Genomic DNA, 21,051 nt, shown 5'->3' on the forward strand with positions numbered 1-21,051 from the left:
GCTTGGCTGCCACCAACCACAATTTTTGCTGCTACTATTTCCACTTTGTAAGCTTAACTGCCACCAGTAATCTTTAATCTCACAGGTTCTTGTTTGGCAGTCCACACCCCCACCCTCTTCTTGTGATTCACAAACTGTTATACTTCTGCATACCTTGGATGGCCCCCAAATATATAAACCCACTGCTTCTTTTCCTAATTGATGTGTCATCAGCCACCTGAGTTTGCTATTAGAGGGAATCAGAACATTTCTCCACACACACCCCTTTCCAGTATCTGCCAGATGTACTGTTTCCAAATATGGTGGCTGTGTTTTGGCTATCTCCATCATGCCCTATTTTGGAATTTGAGGATCTATTTTACCAGTGTTGGAGAACCAATGCTGGATTAGATGGATCTCTCCTATGTTACAGCATGCCCTATTTCTTATTAATTTATTTGCATATCTGTAGATCACATACCAGCCGACTGTTCTCCATCTGTAGATGTTTGCTGTTCCATTTGCAAAGGATCCCTTGCTAATGCCTCACTGCTTTCTCTCTCAGCTGACACTTGTATGTTTACAAGATCTTCTGGGGATAAACCTGCTGGCTGAGAGACTCTGAAAGTATCACTGTTGTCACCTGGCGATTTTGCATCTTGATAATCTGAAGTAGTTTGATCTGACTTTACAGAACCAAAACTAGTTTCTTTGGAAGGTTCAGTTTTATTCAAATCATTTCCTGGTATGCATTCTGATGACAAGCCTGCATCTTCATAGTCTTCCTGAAGATTGCATATTGAAAAGGCAGGAGTTTCTCTAGTCTTAGACCACATACCTTCCATGTGAGCTTCAATAATGCATTCAGATGAAACTGTGTCGTGTTTTGTTTTACTATCTGTCATCTAAAAAAAACAGTCTAAGTTACAACAAGCAATACCATTTCCCCAGTGAGCAGGAAATTCTGACTGTGCAATGCCTTGATCCAGAAGGCAAACCCTGAACTCCCTGCTCAAAATAGTCGATGTTTTTACTTCTAAAGATGGAGACGTGCACATTTTTGAACAAGCAGGCTCCAGCTACTAAAATTTATTGACCAATCCACACATGCATACAAGGGCTTTGCACATCTGGAATGGTAAAGGTAAACGACTCCTGGACGGTTAAGTCCAGTCAATGGTGACTATGGGGTTGCGGCACTCATCTCGCTTTCAGGCCAAGGGAACCGGCATTTGTCCACAGACAGCTTTCTGGGTCATGTGGCCAGCATGACTAAACCGCTTCTGGTGCAACGGAACACCATGACGGAAACCAGAACTCATGGAAACGCTGCTTACCTTCCTCCCACAGCGGTACTTATTTATCTACTTGAACTACTAGGTTGGCAGCAGCTGGACAGAGCAACAGGAGCTCACCCCATCACGGGGATTTGAACCACCAACCTTCTGGTTGGCAAGCACAAGAGGCTCGGTGGTTTAGACCACAACACCATCCATGAATCCCTGCAACAGGGTGAACTCCCATTGCTCTGTTCCAGCTCCTGCCAGTCTAGCAGTTTGAAAGCATGCCACTGCAAGTCATGGTGTTCCATTGCGCCAGAAGCAGTTTAGTCCTGTTGGCCACATGACACAGAAAGCTGTCTGTGGACAAACGCCAGCTCCCTCGGCCTGAAAACGAGATGAGCGCCGCAATCCCATAGTCACCTTTGACTGGACTTAACCATCCGGGGGTCCTGTACCTTATATCTGGAATGCAGATATAGTCCATGAGAACATGACGAGGGCTTCCTGAATTAAAAATGTTAACTTACAGAACACAGAAGACTGCAAAAGAGGCTACAGGCCTGGGAATTAGCATACATCAAAGTACACAAAATGCACTGTTTTAAAGCTCCAGAAAGAAATTCAATAACAGCTGGAATATTAAGGGACTTTTATGCCTGTATGTGTTGGGCTCTACACATTTGGTTGTCATTGGAATAGGACAGTAAATGCATGGATGTCAGCAGACCTAGAAACAATCCCAATCACCCACATCATTATTATTGTTGCTGCTGTTTTATTATTTATACTTCATTCCAGAAAAGTGAAATTCAAAGTGACTTACAAAGATGAACCTAAAATGCACAATGTATGGATATATATAAACCAGATTTAACTAAAGCCCACTTTGCCAAAAGGTAAGCAGAAAATTAAGGTCCTTTGCACAACTATCAACTTGTCTGAATATGGCTCAAAATGTTCTACTTTCTTGCATCTGTTTCTTCCAACCTACCCCAGCAGTCCATCCTGAAGCTTTGCTTTCTTCCATAAATGATATTTTTGTTTCTTTTGCACGCAGAGGGGGTGTGATAGACCTTCCTGGAGATGCAGTTGGAGTAGCTAAAGGAGTAGTCCGAAGGCTGGATCTCAAAATAGATTGAGGAGTAAAACCAGGAAAGCCAGAGGAAGATGTAGAAGTCAAAGCTTTAGCTCTCTAAGAAGAGGAGGAAACATGTTAATATGGGAGGCAGAACCCACTAATTACATGGCACTTCAGCCTCTGTATCAAACCTTCACAATTCTACATACCCTAACAACCAGAGGAGTTTCTAGCAGCTTTAATTCAGGTGCTCTTCTACTGCTCTTATATAGAGAGCACCGAGGGCTGGAATGCAATGGACTAGAAAGCATACAGGATGCAGAAGCTCTTGGCGACATGTGCAGATTGCTTCGAAGGGAAGGTGAATCAAGAAGAATAGGCTGGACCACCAAGTCAAGCAATCTGCAAACATTTCAAAATATTTAAGAATTAAGTTGTATTAACAAACAAATGTAAAATGGTGTTGCCATAAAAAGGATGGCAGTTTAGCCATCCCTGCCCTACCACTATGACCCATCTAGGCCAGGCATCCCCAAACTGTGGCCCTCCAGATGTTTTGGCCTACAACTCCCATGATCCCTAGCCAGGGGTCCCCAGACTACGGCCCGGGGGCCGGATGCGGCCCAATCAGCCTGCCAATCCGGCCCGCGACGACCCCCGCCGCCCGCCCTTACGGCGCGCAGCGCGGCAGCGCTCTTCCGGGTTGGGAAAAAAGCGCCGAAAATCCTTTGTGCGCATGCGTATGGGCCTCTCCCGACCCGGAGGAAGTCATTTCTGGTGCACTTCCAGGTCGGGGGAGGCCCACGCGCATGCGCACAACGGATTTTCTGCGCTTTTCCCACCCTGGAAGCGCGCCGCCGCGCCAGTAAGCGCCCATGCTCATGCGCATGGGCGCGCACTGCCCCGCCCGCCGGCCCGCACAGGCGCGCGCTCCCCTGCCCTCCGGCCCGCCGCGCGATCGGCGCGGTGGGAACCGGCCCAAACGCCGGTAAGTCTGGGGACCCCTGTCCCTAGCTAACAGGGATGTTTGGGGGTGCCTGATCTAGGCTTTTCTGATTTTAAAATCTGAAGTCACTTTATGCTTTTATCAATAAATTATCACAGCTCACCTGTCATTTCAGTTTAGTAATTAAAAGAAAAAAGAAGCACCTATTAAAAATTTACCTGGAGCGCTTTCTTAAAGATTTAGTAGCTGGTGTCCCAACAAATGGATCTGGTATCTCTGTGTCAGTGCAAGAATCCACTGTTGGTGGTTGTTCTTCAGTTCTAGGATTTGAAAATACAAGAGTGGCAAGCTCATGAAAACCACTAGATGCACAAGTACTGTCTTCCCAAAGAGGAATAAATAAAGCACAGTCAGGTAATTATGTTCAAGTTCAGGTGAGGAAGCAACGGTTAAGCAATGAGTTGCTGCCTTTTCAACTCTTTTGGCTCAACCTTATTCCCCCTTCTTTTCATACAAAACTATTATAAAAGAGCATCACACTGCTTAGTATATTACATAACGGTGGAGCCCTAGTATCTGTCAAAGTTTCTACCCTAAAAATTAACACTTTTGTGTTAGTATCAACACCAGGCTATTCATTATGGTCAATGGAAAGCAGATGAAGAATATGGACAGCTGTGGTGAAACTCCTAATTTAGTACTGGGCAACTTAAGATGCAGTAATTTCTTTGACAACAAAATGAATACTTACATATCATTTTGAAATGACTTGTTTTTCTGTTCAGTTCCCACCCACACCTCTCCAATTTTGGATAGTACATTATTGATTAAAGTTGCTTTTGTGATGACATTTCCTGCAGTAACTTTCTTTGCAACTGTTGACAGTGGCTTTGGTCTTAAAACTTAAAAAAAGGAAAAACAACATTAAACATTTAAACCAAGTTTTGAAAGGTATCACCACCACACACTGAAAATACTTACTTTCCCGCCGTAGTGAAGTTGGCAAGTGGTAAGGCTTGGCTCGCTCTACAGCAAGCTTCCTTTGTACTCTGGGTAGAACTTTCCCATACTGGTCTAATATGGAATTTCTGGCAACTGATCTCTCTCGCCAGCGGGGATCGCGATCATTCTGTTTAAGAAAGGAGTGGTAAGAGGAATTTAAGTGAATATTTTACAGAAATACATGAAATAGTAAACCCAGGGTTAGGAGAGGCAGTTCCACAGTCAAACTGTACAGAACTGCTTACTCATGGGCTCTTAAAGCTGGGCAGGAAGATTTTTCTGACCAATATTAATAGATCAACAGTACACTATGCAAACTATATATAAAAAAGGTAAAGGACCCCTGACAGTTAAGTCCAGTCGCAAACGACTCTGGGGTTGCACTGTTCATCTCACTTTACAGGCCGAGGGAGCCAGCGTTTGTCCGCAGACAGTTTTTCCGGGTCATGTGGCCAGCATGATTAAGCCTCTTCAGGCACAATGAAACCAGAGCAGTGCATGGAAATGCTGTTTACCTTCCCGCCAGAGCGGTACCTATTTATCTACTTTCAAACTGCTAGGTTGGCAGGAGCCGGGACCGAACAACGGGAGCTCACTCTGTCACAGGGATTCGAACTGCCGACCTTCTGATTGGCAAGCCCAAGAGGCTGAGTGGTTTAGACCACAGCGCCACCCGTGTCCCATGCAAACTATAATAATGGATAAACCTGGATGCTGAAAGGGTCTCTTTGTATTAAGACTACTGTAATACTGTACTAATACTACCCCACATACCCACAGTCTATTTTATACAAGCAGTTCTGCTTATCTTGAGCATTGAGGGTAAAACAACCTTTATAGTATGCCCTAGAATAATTCATTCTAGGACACATATCCACATTGACGCTGCCTTGTCTGGACCAGTCTGAATATTACCTAGTTATAATATACCATATTAGATGCCCCCATGTATAAGATGGTCCCTATTTTCTGAGCCCCAAATTAAGAAATAAATATTTTAAACACCAAACAGAACAACTTTGGTATTTTACTAAGTATTTAAAATACCGGTATATTTAGTACCGTATATTGAAATAAACAGAACAACTTTACTGATATATTTGGTATCGTAATTACGGTAGGTAATTTTTTTTATTTTTTGGAGCTAGTCAGCATTATTATAACGTACGTCGTACAATATAAGAACTGGAGTGGCGGCAGCACTGGTGCAGAGCTGGGCAGCTGAGCTGGAACGAGAGCATGTTCCCAACGGCAGGGAACTGGTCAGTGCCGCAATGCAAGAATCATAGCTAAAGAACCCTTTAAGAGGGAATTCATATGCTGCAGATGTCAAATTGCATTTTTCTGCTCCTCTCAAACATCCAGGGGAGCGAACTGCACTCTGCCCCTAGGGCCCAAATGGTCTGTCCGCTGCCTCTCCCCCCAGCTGTAGGGCGGCTGAGTGGGAGGAGGCAGGCAGACTCCGGAGGCCCCACAGTGCACCCTGCCTCTATGGGCAGCTCACCCCGCCCCATGTGTCTGAGTGGATTCCTCCGCTGCCGCAAGGAGCTGCAAGTGCCAGAGCTGCCTGAGTGTGCTTGGGAATGGGGGGGTCTGGGTAGCCAGGGGGCGGCTGAGGGAACCAGGTGGAAGGCACAATGTGGGGGGTGCTGCGGGGAAGTACCAGACCAGGGTTTGTCATGAGGCCAATAGTGAGGGGAGGCTGGGGGGAAATAATATGGATGGCGGCATGTATTTCTTTATGTATTTAATTGCAACATTCCGTGTACAAGACGATCCCCAATCGTAAACTTGAAAAATATGGTAATACAAACCCTGATGAGGTTTGTATTAACTGTGAATGACTCCCTCTGCAGAGGTGGGGGACCAGTTAGATCAGAGCTGTCATCTGTGGATTTGGAGAATGGTGTCATCAGTATGCTGATGACACACAACTCTATCTCTCCATTCCATCAGAACCAGGAGAAGCTGTGAAGGTGTTGGTCAGGTGTCTGGAAACAATGATGGAGTGAATGGGGACCAGTCCTGATAAAGAGCAAGTGTTGTGGGTGGGTGGTTCCCATGTCTGTGAGATACATCCTGTGTTCTTGGAGAAGTTGCTCCACTGAAGGATCAGGTTTGTAATTTGGATTCAAACTTCTCACTGGAGTCTCAAGTGCCTTCTGTGGCTATTATGCTCAAGCTTAGGCTGGTCCACCAGCAACCGATATTCATGGACTGGGGACAGCCTGGTCTCAGTTGTCTATGCTCTAGTAACCTCCTGATTGCACTACTGTAATGTACTCTATGTGGGCCTGTCCTTGAAGACAATCTGGAGGATACAGCTAGTGCAGAATATAGCTGCAAGCAGGGCACTCTGAAGAGACTACTTAACACCAATCCCAAAAACACTGCATTGGAGATTAGTGAGCTACCAGAACAATTTCGATGTGTTAGCAGTAGCATATAAAGCCCTAAATGGCTTGGGACCCAAGTACCTATCAAAAATTTCAGTCCCCAAAATTGGCAGGTCTTGGTGGTGGTTGATGCTGACCTGTAACATGGCCTGTTCAGTGGTGGTTCCCTGGTTGTGGAATGCCCTCCCTAGTGCAGTATGCCTGTTTCCATCACTATTAACTTTAAATAAATGGGACCTGAAACAAAATGCTGTGGCATGGAGTACCGTGGTTCAGAATTCCAGCTATTCCATGCCACTCCTCAACCCATCTGAGATTTTATGGGAAGCAATTCATAAATGGAATCAATTAAAAAATATTAAGGCTTACCAAGAGATTTGCTTTCAGTGATTGATTCAGCTGTAGCGCAGGAACGTAGTTGGCATGCTGAAGATGATGAACTAAGAGGAACTCATGATTGTTAACACCAGTGCTTGTCCTCAAGAACTTCTCTAGACACTCCTAAGGGGGGGAAAGGATTTAGAATATTAAGCTTCCTTTTCTGGAACAATAAGGGTCTAATTATGCAAACACATATGCACATAGTGTCAATGAGATTTTCAATCACTTTTTGGAGTAGAATTGTACTTTCAGAAGTTATTCATCCCCAAGATTACCTGTTCAGTTTCTGTGAATGGTAGCTTTAGCAAATCTTCCATCAGTCCCAGCCCCTGACAGGTTTCGTATACATGTTTAAGCATGTCTTCTACATTTAATCGAGTAGAATGCTGCCGCAGCACACTCCAAGCTTCCACCATACAACTGCAATCAAAGCAGGTTAATGTGACAGATATTACTGCTACAGGAAAATTGCATTAAAAACTAGTATTACAGATGTGCCAAGGATGTAGGTGTTCATCCAATACATGCTATCATGGCATTTATTTATTTTATTATTTTATTTTATTTAAAAAGCACGCCAATACCATAAAAATGAATATTAGTATCTTATCAACTGGGAAACATTTTTCTTCTTGAATAGTGATAACACAAAGAGTAAAAATAATAATAAATGCTTCACTTTTTTCACCTGTTAAACAGCAAGACAGTAAGGTGAAGTGTTACTTCACTGTTGCTCATCAATGATGGTTTCATTGTTTGTATGTATCGGAGGGCTCGCCTGTGCTCTCCTTGACACATCAAGAACTGAATTATTCTTATGTGTTGCCAAGGCAATTTGATTGTAGCTGGATGAAACAGATAGGTCAGAGAATTCTGCAAGAGTCCAAGATAATATTCAGAAACCTCCCATGCACTTTCAATCTATTCTCTACTAAACCGTTTCTACACTGAAATGAAATTATGGAATTCAATGTATACACCAATTCTATAGGACAGCAAGTTAAACAAGACACTGTAAGCAGGTCAATTAGTTAGTATAGCTAGTGCAGTGATGCTGAGAGCCGACAGCTCAAAGCCAGGTGATCTATCCCCATTCTATCCTCATCTACACTGAAAGGGACTGTTGCCAGTGTAATAGTCATGCCCCACGCTGCTGCAGCACCAATAAGCTACTGGCAGCATCAGCCCACTATGATCCTGAATAGGCAGCTAATACCGAAACAAATGCACTAGAAAACATTATAATTTTATTCAATTAGTATGCCATTAAATTGAAGAAGGGCCATAGCTCTGTGTCAGACTATCTGCTTTGCATGCAAAAGTTCCCAGGTTCAATTCTCAACATCTTCAGCTAAGGCCCGTCTGAAATCCTGAACAGCCACTGCCACTGAGCTAGAAAGACCAATGAATTATCACTTTATATACCCACCTCAAAGTCATTGTGATCCAAACACCAAAAACCTTGGATTAAGTTAACCAGACCTATAGGAATTGCAAAGGCAGTTGGGAAGGAGCCCACTGACGTATCAGCCTTGTTTGGACAGGAATGCATGATGTCCAATAGTAAATAAATTGTCTAATTATAAATATTAAGGGCAATCATTATTTGAATTTGTTTTCTATGACGTGCTAGAACAGACACATTGTACAACATAAAACTATCTTTCCTGCAGCTTCTTCCTTTGGTTTTTTGTCTCCAATAATTAGTATCTTGTGTTGGTGATTTGGATGAGAACAACCGAAGTCCAAGTACTGTATATTCTTGTTTGCTCAACCACTTACGGTATTTGAGTTGAAGCATGCAAACTGCTGGGGAACCTGATATAAAACTGCATGAGTTCCACTGAAAGCCCTTGTGGAACAGCAGTAGCTGTTATTTTCATTTTGCTTACACTTCTTTTAACTATAACCTTATGCTTAAGTAAAGTAGATGTATTTGTAACAGACATCCTGACTGAGAGAATACAGTGCTGCACAACAGTATTATTTAACATATACAAATATCCCACAATTTTTTTGGAATGCAGCAATCATTTAACAAGAAATTGCATTACGAGAGAGAAAAATGCTAGAATTAAGCAATGCTTGACATAGGTAGCTGACAAACCTTAACTTTGTGTATGAAGCAAAAAATAAAAAAGAGAGATCTAAAGAATTAGGAGGCTGCCGGTAACAATGAGATTTACCAAATATTTGAATTTTATATAGTTTCCAACTAGAGGTCCGTGCATTTTGCATCATCTTGATAGCCAAACAAAATTTGTTGATGCAACCAACCCAGGCCACTAAGTTTATTTATTGCCTATGACACTGGGCTGAGGATTAGCAGCCAAGTGAAACTACAAAGACAAACACTTGCACCTCCCCCCTAAACAAAGCACTGAGCCTCAAAGACTTAAAAGGAGCTACACTTGCAGCACAGCAAGATGTCATGCTTGCTTTATAAATTCCTCTGTGGTTCAGATTGAGGTCTGGGAGATCTGAGGGTTTCTCACCAGAGTAAGAGAATTGCAGAGTAAAGTGTCCAACATAAAAAGATGGGGGGGGGGGAAGAGAAGCAAATCAATGTTATTCCAATAAGATTCATCGAAACAGTTTATGTTAAAAGGTTATATTTCAAGAAACAGATTATGCTTATGATTATGTGAAAATTATGAGGTCCCAAAAATACTACTACTACTACTACTACTACTACTAATAATAATAATTTATTATTTATACCCCGCCCATCTGGCCAGGTTCCCCCAGCCACTCTGGGCGGCTTCCAACAAAATATTAAAATACAGAAATCCATCAAACATTAAAAGCTTCCCCAAACAGGGCTGCCTTAAGATACCTTCTAAAGGTCTGGTAATTGTTATTCTCTATGACCTCTGGTGGGAGGGCATTCCACAGGGTGGGTGCCACTACTGAGAAGGCCCTCTGCCTGGTTCCCTGTAACTTGGCTTCTCGTAATGAGGGAACCGCCAGAAGGCCCTCGGCGCTGGACCTCAGTGTCCGGGCAGAACGATTGGGGTGGAGACTCTCCTTCAGGTATACTGGACCCAGGCCGTTTAGGGCTTTAAAGGTCAGCACCAACACTTTGCAATTAATTTATATGAGGGGATTGGGGGGGGGGGGAGAGTAGAAAAAGCTAAAACTGTAAAGCTTTTAAATAATGATTTAGTTTAGTAATTTGAGATCCTTGGTTATGGTGTGCAATACATGCATAGGTGATAGGACTGGCGGTTCTGTTCCTCACTTTGTAGCACAGTCCTCAGGTTGCTATTCTCTAAGTCTATGAGATGGCAGATGCTGCTCTTTTTTGCAATTCCTTGCTTTTGGACATCATAAGTTTTCTTCTTCATATGCCTTAAATTCTACACATTCATGAATTCCCAATAAAAGGCTATTCTCTGTATGATGTATTTTAACGACAACATTACATTTAAGTCTTTGAAAGGATACAGTTGCATGCTTGTAGAGATCTTCGATATTTTCCAGTAAGTAGAGATCAAGTAGTGCCTATAATGGAGAACACACTGAGTCAAGTGTTCCATTAGTTAAAATATTAGAAAATCTTCACCAATCATACTTACATGTAATGTAGGAGGAGGGTATTTTCCTGTTCCTCCATCATCTCTCTGCCACAATTTCACTACGGAATGGCCTAACTGGGAAATCAATCCATCAATCATCAAACAATCAGGGTTCCATTTGCCTCTACAAATAAAAAAAAGTTGGTGTTTTTTTAAAAAAAACATATTTCCCAAATGTTGAAAGCATATTTACCATTTCTATTAAATGACTGTGCAATTTAGATTTCTCTCATAGAGAGCAAGAGATCTGAAACAAAATTGGTATAGGGATCTCTATAGGACACCTTTCAGCCTGGTTACAGGTAGGTAGCCGTGTTGGTCTGGATCGAAGTAAAATAAAAAAATTCCTTCAGTAGCACCTTAAAGACCAACTAAGTTTTTATTTTGGTATGAGCTTTCGTGTGCATGCACACTTCTTCAGATACAGTGAAATGGAAGTTTCCAGGCACTTATGTAGAGAAGGGGTGGGGAGGGGTGGGGATGGGGATGGGGAGGGGGGATCACTCAGAAGGGTGGTGGAAATGGGTGATTGACTGACTGATAGCTGTTGATGACCGCAAACGACTGCAAATGGTTTTGCATGAAAAAGCAAGGGTTGAGATGGCTGAAGATCGCTTATCATGTATAATGTGATAAGAACCCGATATCTCTGTTCAAACCAGGTCCCTCCATGGTTTTGAGCTTGGTGATAAGTTGCAATTCAGCAACTTCTCTTTCCAGTCTATTTCTGAAATTCTTTTGTAGTAAGACAGCTACTTTGAGATCTTGTATAGAATGTCCTGGGAGATTGAAGTGTTCTCCTACTGGTTTTTCTGTCTTCTGGTTCCTGATGTCAGATTTATGTCCATTTATCTTATAAATGTCCATTTGTCTTAGAATTAAGAACCCTCTTCAATCAACTTATCCCACAGAATATGCCAGAAAACTATGCCACACTTTATCTAAGAAACTGCTGAAACATCTTATCGGCGTTCTGTATTCCAAACAGAAGTTAATAAAGGAGGAACTCTCTGCACTGGAGAACTCCATCAGGAATCACCCGGCCTGGCAGAAGTTCCACAAGGAAAAACAAACCATTTACCACTCTCAACTGGAGTTACTGAAGAACCAGAAAAATAAAAAACTCTGCAACCTTTCCAACCTACAGGCCACCAATCAAAACAAGATCAACAACATTGTCAATCTTTCACAGCAAACACTCAGCCCAGCTGAGGAATCCGTCCTTTCACGGGGACTATCATTCTGCCCTGCCAAATCCCAACACATGATTCAGTTCTGCGGGGACCTGGAAGCATTTTTCCGCCGTTTACGCCTGAAGGAGTATTTTCATCACACACAAGAACAAGACAAAGTAGAACAAACTACATCCCCACAACACAACACCTCTCAACTTACTGGGGAACAACCATCACCCTCCAAACGCATCAATGAACAGAACATTGACCACCAACTACCACCGAAAAGAAGTTACACAAAAAGGGACTCCACATGGACCCCTCCTGATGGACGCAATACCACACTAGATCTGTACATCGAATGCTTCCGCCACAGAATCCAAACGGATGTGACCAGAAAACACCATCGCTTACAACAAAATCTAAACCATGCTGAAAGGAGAGCCATGGAAAATCTCAGGAACAACCCAGACATTATAATTAAAGAGGCAGACAAGGGTGGAGCTGTCGTCATCATGAACAAAACTGATTACATCCAAGAGGCCCACAGACAACTTTCCAATACTGCCTTTTACATGAAATTGGACTCAGACCGCACACAAGCATACAAAAAAGAACTGAACAAGATTATTAAGGAGCTACCCCTACACATCCAAGAACAGATCCTCACAAACACACCAGCGGAACCTCGGCCAGGAACTTTCTATCTTCTACCCAAAATACACAAACCAGGAAACCCAGGACGCCCCATCATCTCAGGTATTGGCACCATTACAGTGGGTGTTTCCGGCTATATGGACTCTGTTCTGAAACCATATGCTATCAGTGCGCCCAGCTACGTACGTGACACCACAGATTTTCTGAGGAAAATACAATATTTGAACAATCTTCCTAACAATACTATACTAGCCACTATGGATGTGGAATCTCTATATACCAACATCCCACACAATGATGGTTTACAAGCCATAAGGAACACCATTTCAGATAAAACCACAGCGGACTTTGCTACCAAACTCTGCCACTTTGTCCTTACCCACAACCACTTCAAATTTGGTGATGACCTGTTCCTCCAGATCAGCGGCACAGCCATGGGCACCCGCATGGCCCCACAGTATGCCAACATCTTCATGGCAGATTTAGAACAACGTTTCCTTAACTCCTACCCACTCAAACCTCTCCTGTACCTGCGATACATTGACGATATTTTTATTATCTGGACACATGGACAACAGACCCTGGAAACCTTCCACCAGACATTCAATGACTTTCACCCCACCATCAACCTAACAATGAACCAATCTATGCAAGAAATACATTTTTTGGACACTACTATAAAAATACAGGATGGACGTATAGACACCACCTTATACAGAAAACCAACTGACCGACAAACATATCTACATGCTTCTAGCTACCATCCCAAACATACCAAACAATCCATCGTATACAGCCAGGCCTTACGTTACAACCGCATCTGTTCCAACTCTACAGACAGAGAATCTCACCTAAGAGATCTACAGCAAACCTTTTTAGAACTAAAATATCCACCTGATGAAGTTAAACAACAGATCAACAGAGCCAGACAGATACCTAGAGAGAACCTGCTGCAAGACAGACCCAAAAAAGAAAATAACAGAACACCACTAGTCATCACATACAGCTCCCAAGCTAAAACAGTACAACGCATCATCAGAGATCTACAGCCTCTCCTGGACAATGACCGCTCCCTTTCTCAAGCTCTGGGAGGAAGACCTTTCATTGCCTACAGACAGCCACCCAATCTTAAACAACTCCTCACCCACAATAATACAACCACCAGACTTAACATGGACACTGGTACCAGAGCCTGCAATAAACCCAGATGCCAACTTTGCTGCCACATACACCCAGACAACACCATTACTGGCCCCAACAACATCCAACATACCATCTCAGGACTATTTAATTGCTCATCCTCTAACATTGTGTATGCCATCAAATGCCAACAGTGCCCTTCAGCTCTCTATATTGGACAAACAGGCCAAACCCTACGCCAAAGGATAAATGGACATAAATCTGACATCAGGAACCAGAAGACAGAAAAACCAGTAGGAGAACACTTCAATCTCCCAGGACATTCTATACAAGATCTCAAAGTAGCTGTCTTACTACAAAAGAATTTCAGAAATAGACTGGAAAGAGAAGTTGCTGAATTGCAACTTATCACCAAGCTCAAAACCATGGAGGGACCTGGTTTGAACAGAGATATCGGGTTCTTATCACATTATACATGATAAGCGATCTTCAGCCATCTCAACCCTTGCTTTTTCATGCAAAACCATTTGCAGTCGTTTGCGGTCATCAACAGCTATCAGTCAGTCAATCACCCATTTCCACCACCCTTCTGAGTGATCCCCCCTCCCCATCCCCATCCCCACCCCTCCCCACCCCTTCTCTACATAAGTGCCTGGAAACTTCCATTTCACTGTATCTGAAGAAGTGTGCATGCACACGAAAGCTCATACCAAAATAAAAACTTAGTTGGTCTTTAAGGTGCTACTGAAGGAATTTTTTTATTTTACCTTTCAGCCTGACAGTGACATTCCCTTCTGTATAACCTTCTGGGAGCTACATCCGAGTGGTGGGTGGTGCCAGAGGCAAAAGTGTGTGGGAGAATGAATGCAAATTTTACCTTAGTAAAGTAGCCTAGTTTCTATGCGCAAACATACACATACCCTTTTTATCTATCTAAGCAAGCAATAGGTATCCTCAGAGTTCAAGGACATGTTCCAGTCATGGAGAACATTCAAGTGGCATACGAAACAGTAAGGGAAGAGTACAGCTTGGGAGAGGGCATGTGGCTAGGAAGAGTCCCAAGTGGCATATATAGTGGAGGAATGCATTTGGTCCCCTTGCCTGAGGCTCCTCACTCTGACTGTAGACGTTCCTTCTGCAAAGCCACTGAAACCAATTTAAGCTTTCCTGAATATAGGAAGCAGCTGGATTTTATTAGGCATTTTTATTGCATGCTACAACAGATCCTGAGAGAACAGCTTACAGTTCGACAATATAAGAGAAGTGAAGAACAAAAACTGCAGTTATAGTGCTTGTAGAAATAATGCTTATATAAATATTTTGCAAACAATGAGTGTCCATAGGCAAACATTTTGCAATTTTTGAAGTGCAAGCGAGTCCCTTAAGCAATCTTGCCTACACCTTGGTGCTTATCTCCCTGAAAATGAAAACCCATAGGCTATGACGTAATTTGAAACTTCATTTACTAAGAGATTACCTTGATAAACGTTCCAGCTTCTGACGACACCCAGCATAAAAATGTTGTATATGTTGGTAATTATAGAATGGTTTTGACAACTGCATATCTTCATCTACCAACAAGAGAGAAATGCTCATTTTAAAAACATTGTTAAATGAAAACAACTAAAAACAGAACACATAGAAATGATTGTCTTTGCATTTTGAGAACAAACGGCCTCGGCCCAGTAGCAGCACCTGCCCTGTGGGACGCCCTCCCACCAGATATCAAGGAAATAAACGATTATCTGACTTTTAGAAGACATCTGAAGGTAGCCCTGTTTAGGAGTTTAAAATGTTTGATTCTATTTTTAACATTCTGTTGGGAGCCGCCCAGAGTGGCTGGGGAAACCCAGCCAGATGGTTAGGGTATAAATATTACTATTACTATTATTATTATTAACAGTTGAACTCTACTGAAGCAGAGAAACTACCAGTGTTACCACATTTTAAAAAAAACTACCTTTGCAAGCCACTTGGCTACTCAAATCACTGAAAAATATAAATGCTGTATTAGTCAAATTTTAGCCAATGGGATTAGAATTAAAGACAGGCTTGTTCATGTTTCAGGTTATTTTGATGCAACTGAGTTGTGCCTGAGAACTGAAATACAATTTTTAAAGGCTTACCTAAGCTTTCTGGAAGAAGGCTGGATCGACAGAACCAGATGACCACTTGCACATACAGTGAAAGAAGACTGGTTACAACCTGCTTATTTGTCAGATCTGTAATGCCTGAAAATAAAGCAACAAAGTTATGTCAGCTTTTAAGCATAATGCATCATTTTGAAAACACTGATAGACGACAGCAGATCATTCACTGGTAAACTGTTATTATGACAAGCTCTCATCCTCTATCTACTTGGTAGATTAACAGTCTGCTTGTGTATGCATTCCTTCTCGCATCTTGGTGAACAGAGCCATCAAGTCTGGCTCTACTTCCCTCCAGATTGATTTTAAAGCATACTACTCCCATCCCAAATACAGCCATAAAAAGATACCAAGCCAACTGCATTAGATGTTCAAGACCCAGAATTAGTCTAGAAATTCTGAAAAAGCTTTCCTTTAATCTTTTTGGTATAAACATACTATGATTTTGCAATCAGACACCAGTTGTTATTATTATTAAAATAAAGTTTTTAAAAAGAGGCCCTCTCTCTTCACCAAGGAGATAAAAGAGATAAAATTTAAAATAGCTGTAAATACACATATATAAACTGCCTTGCAGAAGGGGGGGGGGAGAATAACATTCCTGTTCATTAGAAAGTTACATAAAATGTGCACATTAGATTTGATCTCATTTACACACCTTTTTCTGTGAGTTCTTGTGCTTCCATTACAAAACAGCTCAAAACAGTGCTAAGGTTGCTAAGAAGTAACTCGCAGTGCTGCAAAGACTGTAGAGTTTGTGGACCAATAAAGTTAGATGACCCATCAAACAGTGGGACACCTTTTAAAACAAAGACAAAAATTATGACAATATTAGTTTGAAGTGAGCTTAAACATGCTTTCCCTTAACATCACTAGATGAACAAGTAACCCAGCCCATTTAAAGTTCAACAGAAACTTTCATACCACCAAATCACACTACTTACATAGTCGAACAAAGTCTTCCTTAGTGCTAACCACTTTATTCCATGTCCATTCAAGAACAAAGCGCAAATTAGGGGCAGAATCTGGTTGCTCTTAGAAAGAAAGAAAAAAGCAGAAGTTATGATAATAAGTTTTACGTGCTAGAGGAAATTTTAATCAAATTGTAAGGCTTTATTTACCTTCAGCAGTCCACTGTTTAATGAAGCTAGTGAGAAGACCTAAGGAACTAGTTTGGATAGCAGCTGACAATACAGCTTCAAATTGTTCTTCCTAAAATAAAATAATAATGAAAACACATTGATCATTCCTTCTAATGCTGATTCAAGTATACTCATGCTTATAACAGATAAAGTAGAGTTACAGTTACAGTTACAGTAAAGGTAAAGGTAAAGGTAAAGGACCTCTGGAACAGAGGAATGTGACTGGGAAGATGAAAAAGGGAGGAAAAACAGCTATCAAAAGGATCCTCACAGTGTCTGGATAGGTCAGTTCTTGGGTTACACCAAAAAGCTATTTGAAAATGTGTCTCTAGCCCTTAGATATGAATGGAGAAATCTGGGATCTGGAAAATTAATGCTTCCCTCCATAACATTTTGTGGCAGGGCCTCATTTATAAAGTTTTTATGCAGATGTTAAAGTCATGAATACTATATAACACTGGTCAGGCAGGATGTGCATCACCAAATGATCCAGACAGTCAATTAAAATGAGACCTGAGTACACACATTTAAGCCTACTTTCATGCATGCCTCAATCAGGAACAATATCTGAATTTAACTAGATTTGGGTGTTTAAAAAGAGAGACATTGTGAAAACACTACATTTTCTTTTTCGTATTTGTCATGGACACACCTGACTCAGACTTGAAGGCTGTACATCGATAAATCTTGGAGAAAGCAAGCCAGCGACGAGACATCTGTTATAACTATCAGGAATGGCTTCATTTAAGGAACCACCAAATTTTTTTAAGAAATGCAATGTCTGTAAATAACAAAACACTATTTATTAAGACAGCAAAAATTAAGTTGTCAGCAGTAAATTGCAAAACACAAGTCATAAAAAAGATTAAACACTCCCTGACAAAACAAAGGCCGGTGAGTAGTAGTTATACTTATCACTTTTTCTATAACCTTAAAGGGAAGATTTATAGAATTCATTGTTTTCTTTCTGTGGATAGGAAGGCTAGTAAGAATCTTGGAGCCAGGAACTTCTGTGGACTTTTTTGCAAGGCTGTGTGTTACTGCTCTTGAGTGCCGTTTTGGCAGCATTCCATAGAGATTCATGGACATTTAATTACTGTAGTCCTTACTCAGGGTGTTGCTCACTGTTGAGCCTATGTACTACTGCTGTTAGAGGTATACTGGATACAACTAGAAATATCTGGGGACTGGAATCCAAAGAAACTTGTACATGCATGGAAAGCACTCTGAGTACACACAGACACAGGGTGCTTGTTTTCTATTCCACCTACAACTTACATAAACTTTCACAGTGGAGGGTCTCCTGACCATGAATAGCCTTTCAAGGTTAGGGGGAAGGATGCATCAGGAAAACCCTATTACGAAGCAGGACTACTTGCTTCTTCTGCATAAAGCACTCTAATGCATTCTGTTATTCATTTACCCATCATCTTCCAGGGGCAGTGTGCAGAAGTATGAAGATTCACAAAACATATAAATACAGTACAGCATTTCTTTTTAAAAATTCAGGCTAAACGCATAAAGCTAAAGAACAACAAAAGGCAGTTTCAACTAAAATTCGACTTAAAATGCCTGAGCAAACAGGTCAGTCTTAAGTCATGAGCAAGCTGGTATGGGAAGAGGCACTCCCCTCAAGTGTCTGGGTCCCTATTTAGGGTTTTGAAGGTAAGGACCAGCCTTTAAATTGGACCCAGAGCTGAATAGGCAACCACTGAAATTCTTGTCACAACAGGTATAATATGGGCCACCCTAGCTGTACCAGCTGAATTTCTCCACTAACTGAAGCTTCTGGATCATGTTGAAGGACAGCCACACATATAATACATAACAGTAATCCCACTCAGAGGGTAACCAAAGTGCGAATCACCATGACAAAGCTATCCTGCTGCAAAAATAGTCAAGGTTGGCAAAACCTCTAAAACAGATAAAAGGTGCTCTAGGCAACCAAGGCCACCTGAGCCTCATGTGGCAATTATGGATCAACTAGTATCAACTGCATATCTGGTATTTAAGGGGAAGAAAAAAACCTGCCTGAATACCAGTTACTGAGAGATGAGAGCTACCTACCTACACTGCCTTCTCAGGATTCAGTTTCAGTTCACTGACCCTCATTCCAAGTCATTATTAAGTGCAGAATTGAATACTTCTGATAAATTTATATAGTACGATCAGGTAATCACAATCTGACCTTTGATTGGGAAGGCCTTTGCTTGCTTTCGGTGAACATTCTCAGAAACATTAGAATAAAACTGCCATGGTACAACTTACTTCTACCAAATGTTATACGCTGATGACTGTCAAAATTTGTAAAAATGTGAACAGGAAAACATCATAATGAGAGCAACAGAGAATTAAAACTTACATCCTTTTGAAATCCTGTGCAAGTGAGATGAACAACCCCAGTGTTCAGCAAACAAGTGGCATCTAAAGAATAGAAAATGTCATTAGATTATATTGCTGCCAGCAACATTAAATAGGTATAATGCTCAATTAGCTGAAAGGTAAGACATGTTCCTTACTTGCTTCCTATTCTGACAACTTCCAAGCTCTTCTATAGATACGATTTATGACACAAATTGTGCAAGAGACCCAAAGCAATACAGATTAACTATTTTTAGAGGGATTTCTTAGAAATGTGCAGGTGTGCTTGCAGCATACATGCTGGCTGAGAGACTGAAAGGGTGTCAAACTTTGAAGCAGAAGTGCTCAACTACATAAGCACCTCTGCTTATTATATGCAGAACAGAGGCAGGCACAGCTCATGTTCAGTAAGGCCCCCTTAAGTCTGATTGCATGTTCAGCTATCTCACTTCTCCTATTTGCCTACATACAGACTACATGAATGCCTTTTCTAAAATAGTGCAGGGAAAGTTATAAGATACTAGTGCAGTTCACAATATAGAAACACATTAAAAGTTATACAGCCACTATAGAGAAGAGTTCATTTTTCCTCACCAATGATATTATTGGTAACAGCCAATAAGGACTCTGTGACACTAAGACAACCAATTCCATATGAAAGTACAGCAATGTGTTAGCTGGGTAAAGAATTGGATTTTTCTACCTTAAAAATACCAAAAACAAAATGAAGAAAAAATTGCTTTCCCCTCAAACAGAGATTTGGACCACCTGTAATAGAGCAAGGGCTGTGCATTTTTTGCCTAACAAATCATCTAGACATTCCCTTCAAGTAGTAGCAGTCCTAATTGCTAGAAATGATACACAGAATACAAATTTCATCTTTGAATGTCTTACTGAACATGTTCCTATAGAAGTAACTGATGGTACACATACCAAAGTTGTAGGTGCTTGGGTTAAAAAATTGTTCAGGTGGAGGATACGAAGGAGGTACTCCACGACTTAAGCTTCGCTCATGTACCAAGACATCCAGAATGCGATGTGGAGAAGTCATGCTCACTACAGCATCCAGGGACCATAATGCAAAATAGGGGCAATTGTGTAGAAATTCCCCAGGCCTTGAAAAAGCAGACCAAAAAAATAGTTAGACAAGCTGTTAACATACTAGATATTATTTTTGAAAATCTACGAAGAGAAGCTGCCATTTCTTACCTTAATGAATCTGGCATTTGAGCATGATACCAGCGATTTATGTCAAATATACCTAAATAGGTAGATGGATTGCCTTGACCATATGTGTTTACTTGCCAGCTGAAGATTGATACACTTGTATCAGGTGATATGACTAGGAGGAAGAAAGAGATGGTACTACTATAAAAATGCTGGCAGCTACAAATTACACAATTAGTACTGCTCAAGAGCAGCAGTTCAGAAACCTTTACTTTATCATTATTTGTTGATACAGCACTGGAAATATTAACCAAAATTTATGCAGGAACGCATTTATCACAGAATACTCAATGCAGAATTAGGAGGTTTTTACACAGCATGTTCTCATTCGTAGTTCTTTCTAATGGTAAGTTTTTTAATGCTTGCTATACCAACCTTCATTAATACCATCTTCTCTGTCAACATGGCTTCGAAATTTCTCTACTGTTTGACAACCGATCAATTTGGTGTTGCTAGTCTGCCCTCTTAAAGAGAAAACTCCACCTGTGAGGTCTAGACTGTACCTTTCTTCACAGTATTCTAAACCCTGAGGGGGAAGGAAGCAATCACATTAAGTCAA

At 41.4% G+C, this 21,051-nt stretch overlaps 1 protein-coding gene across 4 annotated transcripts in view; it reads right to left on the reverse strand.

Annotated features, from left to right (window-relative positions):
* Window positions 1-21,051, reverse strand: part of AHCTF1 (AT-hook containing transcription factor 1) — a 57,155-nt gene that overhangs the window by 11,830 nt on the left and 24,274 nt on the right. For 3 of the 4 annotated variants that reach the window (XM_060272889.1, XM_060272890.1, XM_060272891.1), the window contains exons 8-29: window positions 20,868-21,018; window positions 20,475-20,607; window positions 20,199-20,380; window positions 19,267-19,328; window positions 17,557-17,685; window positions 16,884-16,974; window positions 16,707-16,796; window positions 16,421-16,561; window positions 15,742-15,846; window positions 15,093-15,186; window positions 10,644-10,767; window positions 10,513-10,569; window positions 8,495-8,641; window positions 7,754-7,938; window positions 7,341-7,485; window positions 7,054-7,185; window positions 4,268-4,415; window positions 4,038-4,188; window positions 3,505-3,606; window positions 2,550-2,742; window positions 2,254-2,454; window positions 461-884 (exon numbers count right to left, since the gene is read on the reverse strand). In XM_060272889.1, the coding sequence (XP_060128872.1) occupies window positions 461-884; window positions 2,254-2,454; window positions 2,550-2,742; window positions 3,505-3,606; window positions 4,038-4,188; window positions 4,268-4,415; window positions 7,054-7,185; window positions 7,341-7,485; window positions 7,754-7,938; window positions 8,495-8,641; window positions 10,513-10,569; window positions 10,644-10,767; window positions 15,093-15,186; window positions 15,742-15,846; window positions 16,421-16,561; window positions 16,707-16,796; window positions 16,884-16,974; window positions 17,557-17,685; window positions 19,267-19,328; window positions 20,199-20,380; window positions 20,475-20,607; window positions 20,868-21,018 (3,187 nt within the window). The remainder of the gene's footprint in view (window positions 1-460; window positions 885-2,253; window positions 2,455-2,549; window positions 2,743-3,504; window positions 3,607-4,037; window positions 4,189-4,267; window positions 4,416-7,053; window positions 7,186-7,340; window positions 7,486-7,753; window positions 7,939-8,494; window positions 8,642-10,512; window positions 10,570-10,643; window positions 10,768-15,092; window positions 15,187-15,741; window positions 15,847-16,420; window positions 16,562-16,706; window positions 16,797-16,883; window positions 16,975-17,556; window positions 17,686-19,266; window positions 19,329-20,198; window positions 20,381-20,474; window positions 20,608-20,867; window positions 21,019-21,051) is intronic. The other variant, XM_060272892.1, reaches the window with a different exon arrangement.

The sequence above is a fragment of the Zootoca vivipara genome, chromosome 3 (genome assembly GCF_963506605.1).
Source record: "Zootoca vivipara chromosome 3, rZooViv1.1, whole genome shotgun sequence".
NCBI lineage: Eukaryota > Metazoa > Chordata > Lepidosauria > Squamata > Lacertidae > Zootoca > Zootoca vivipara.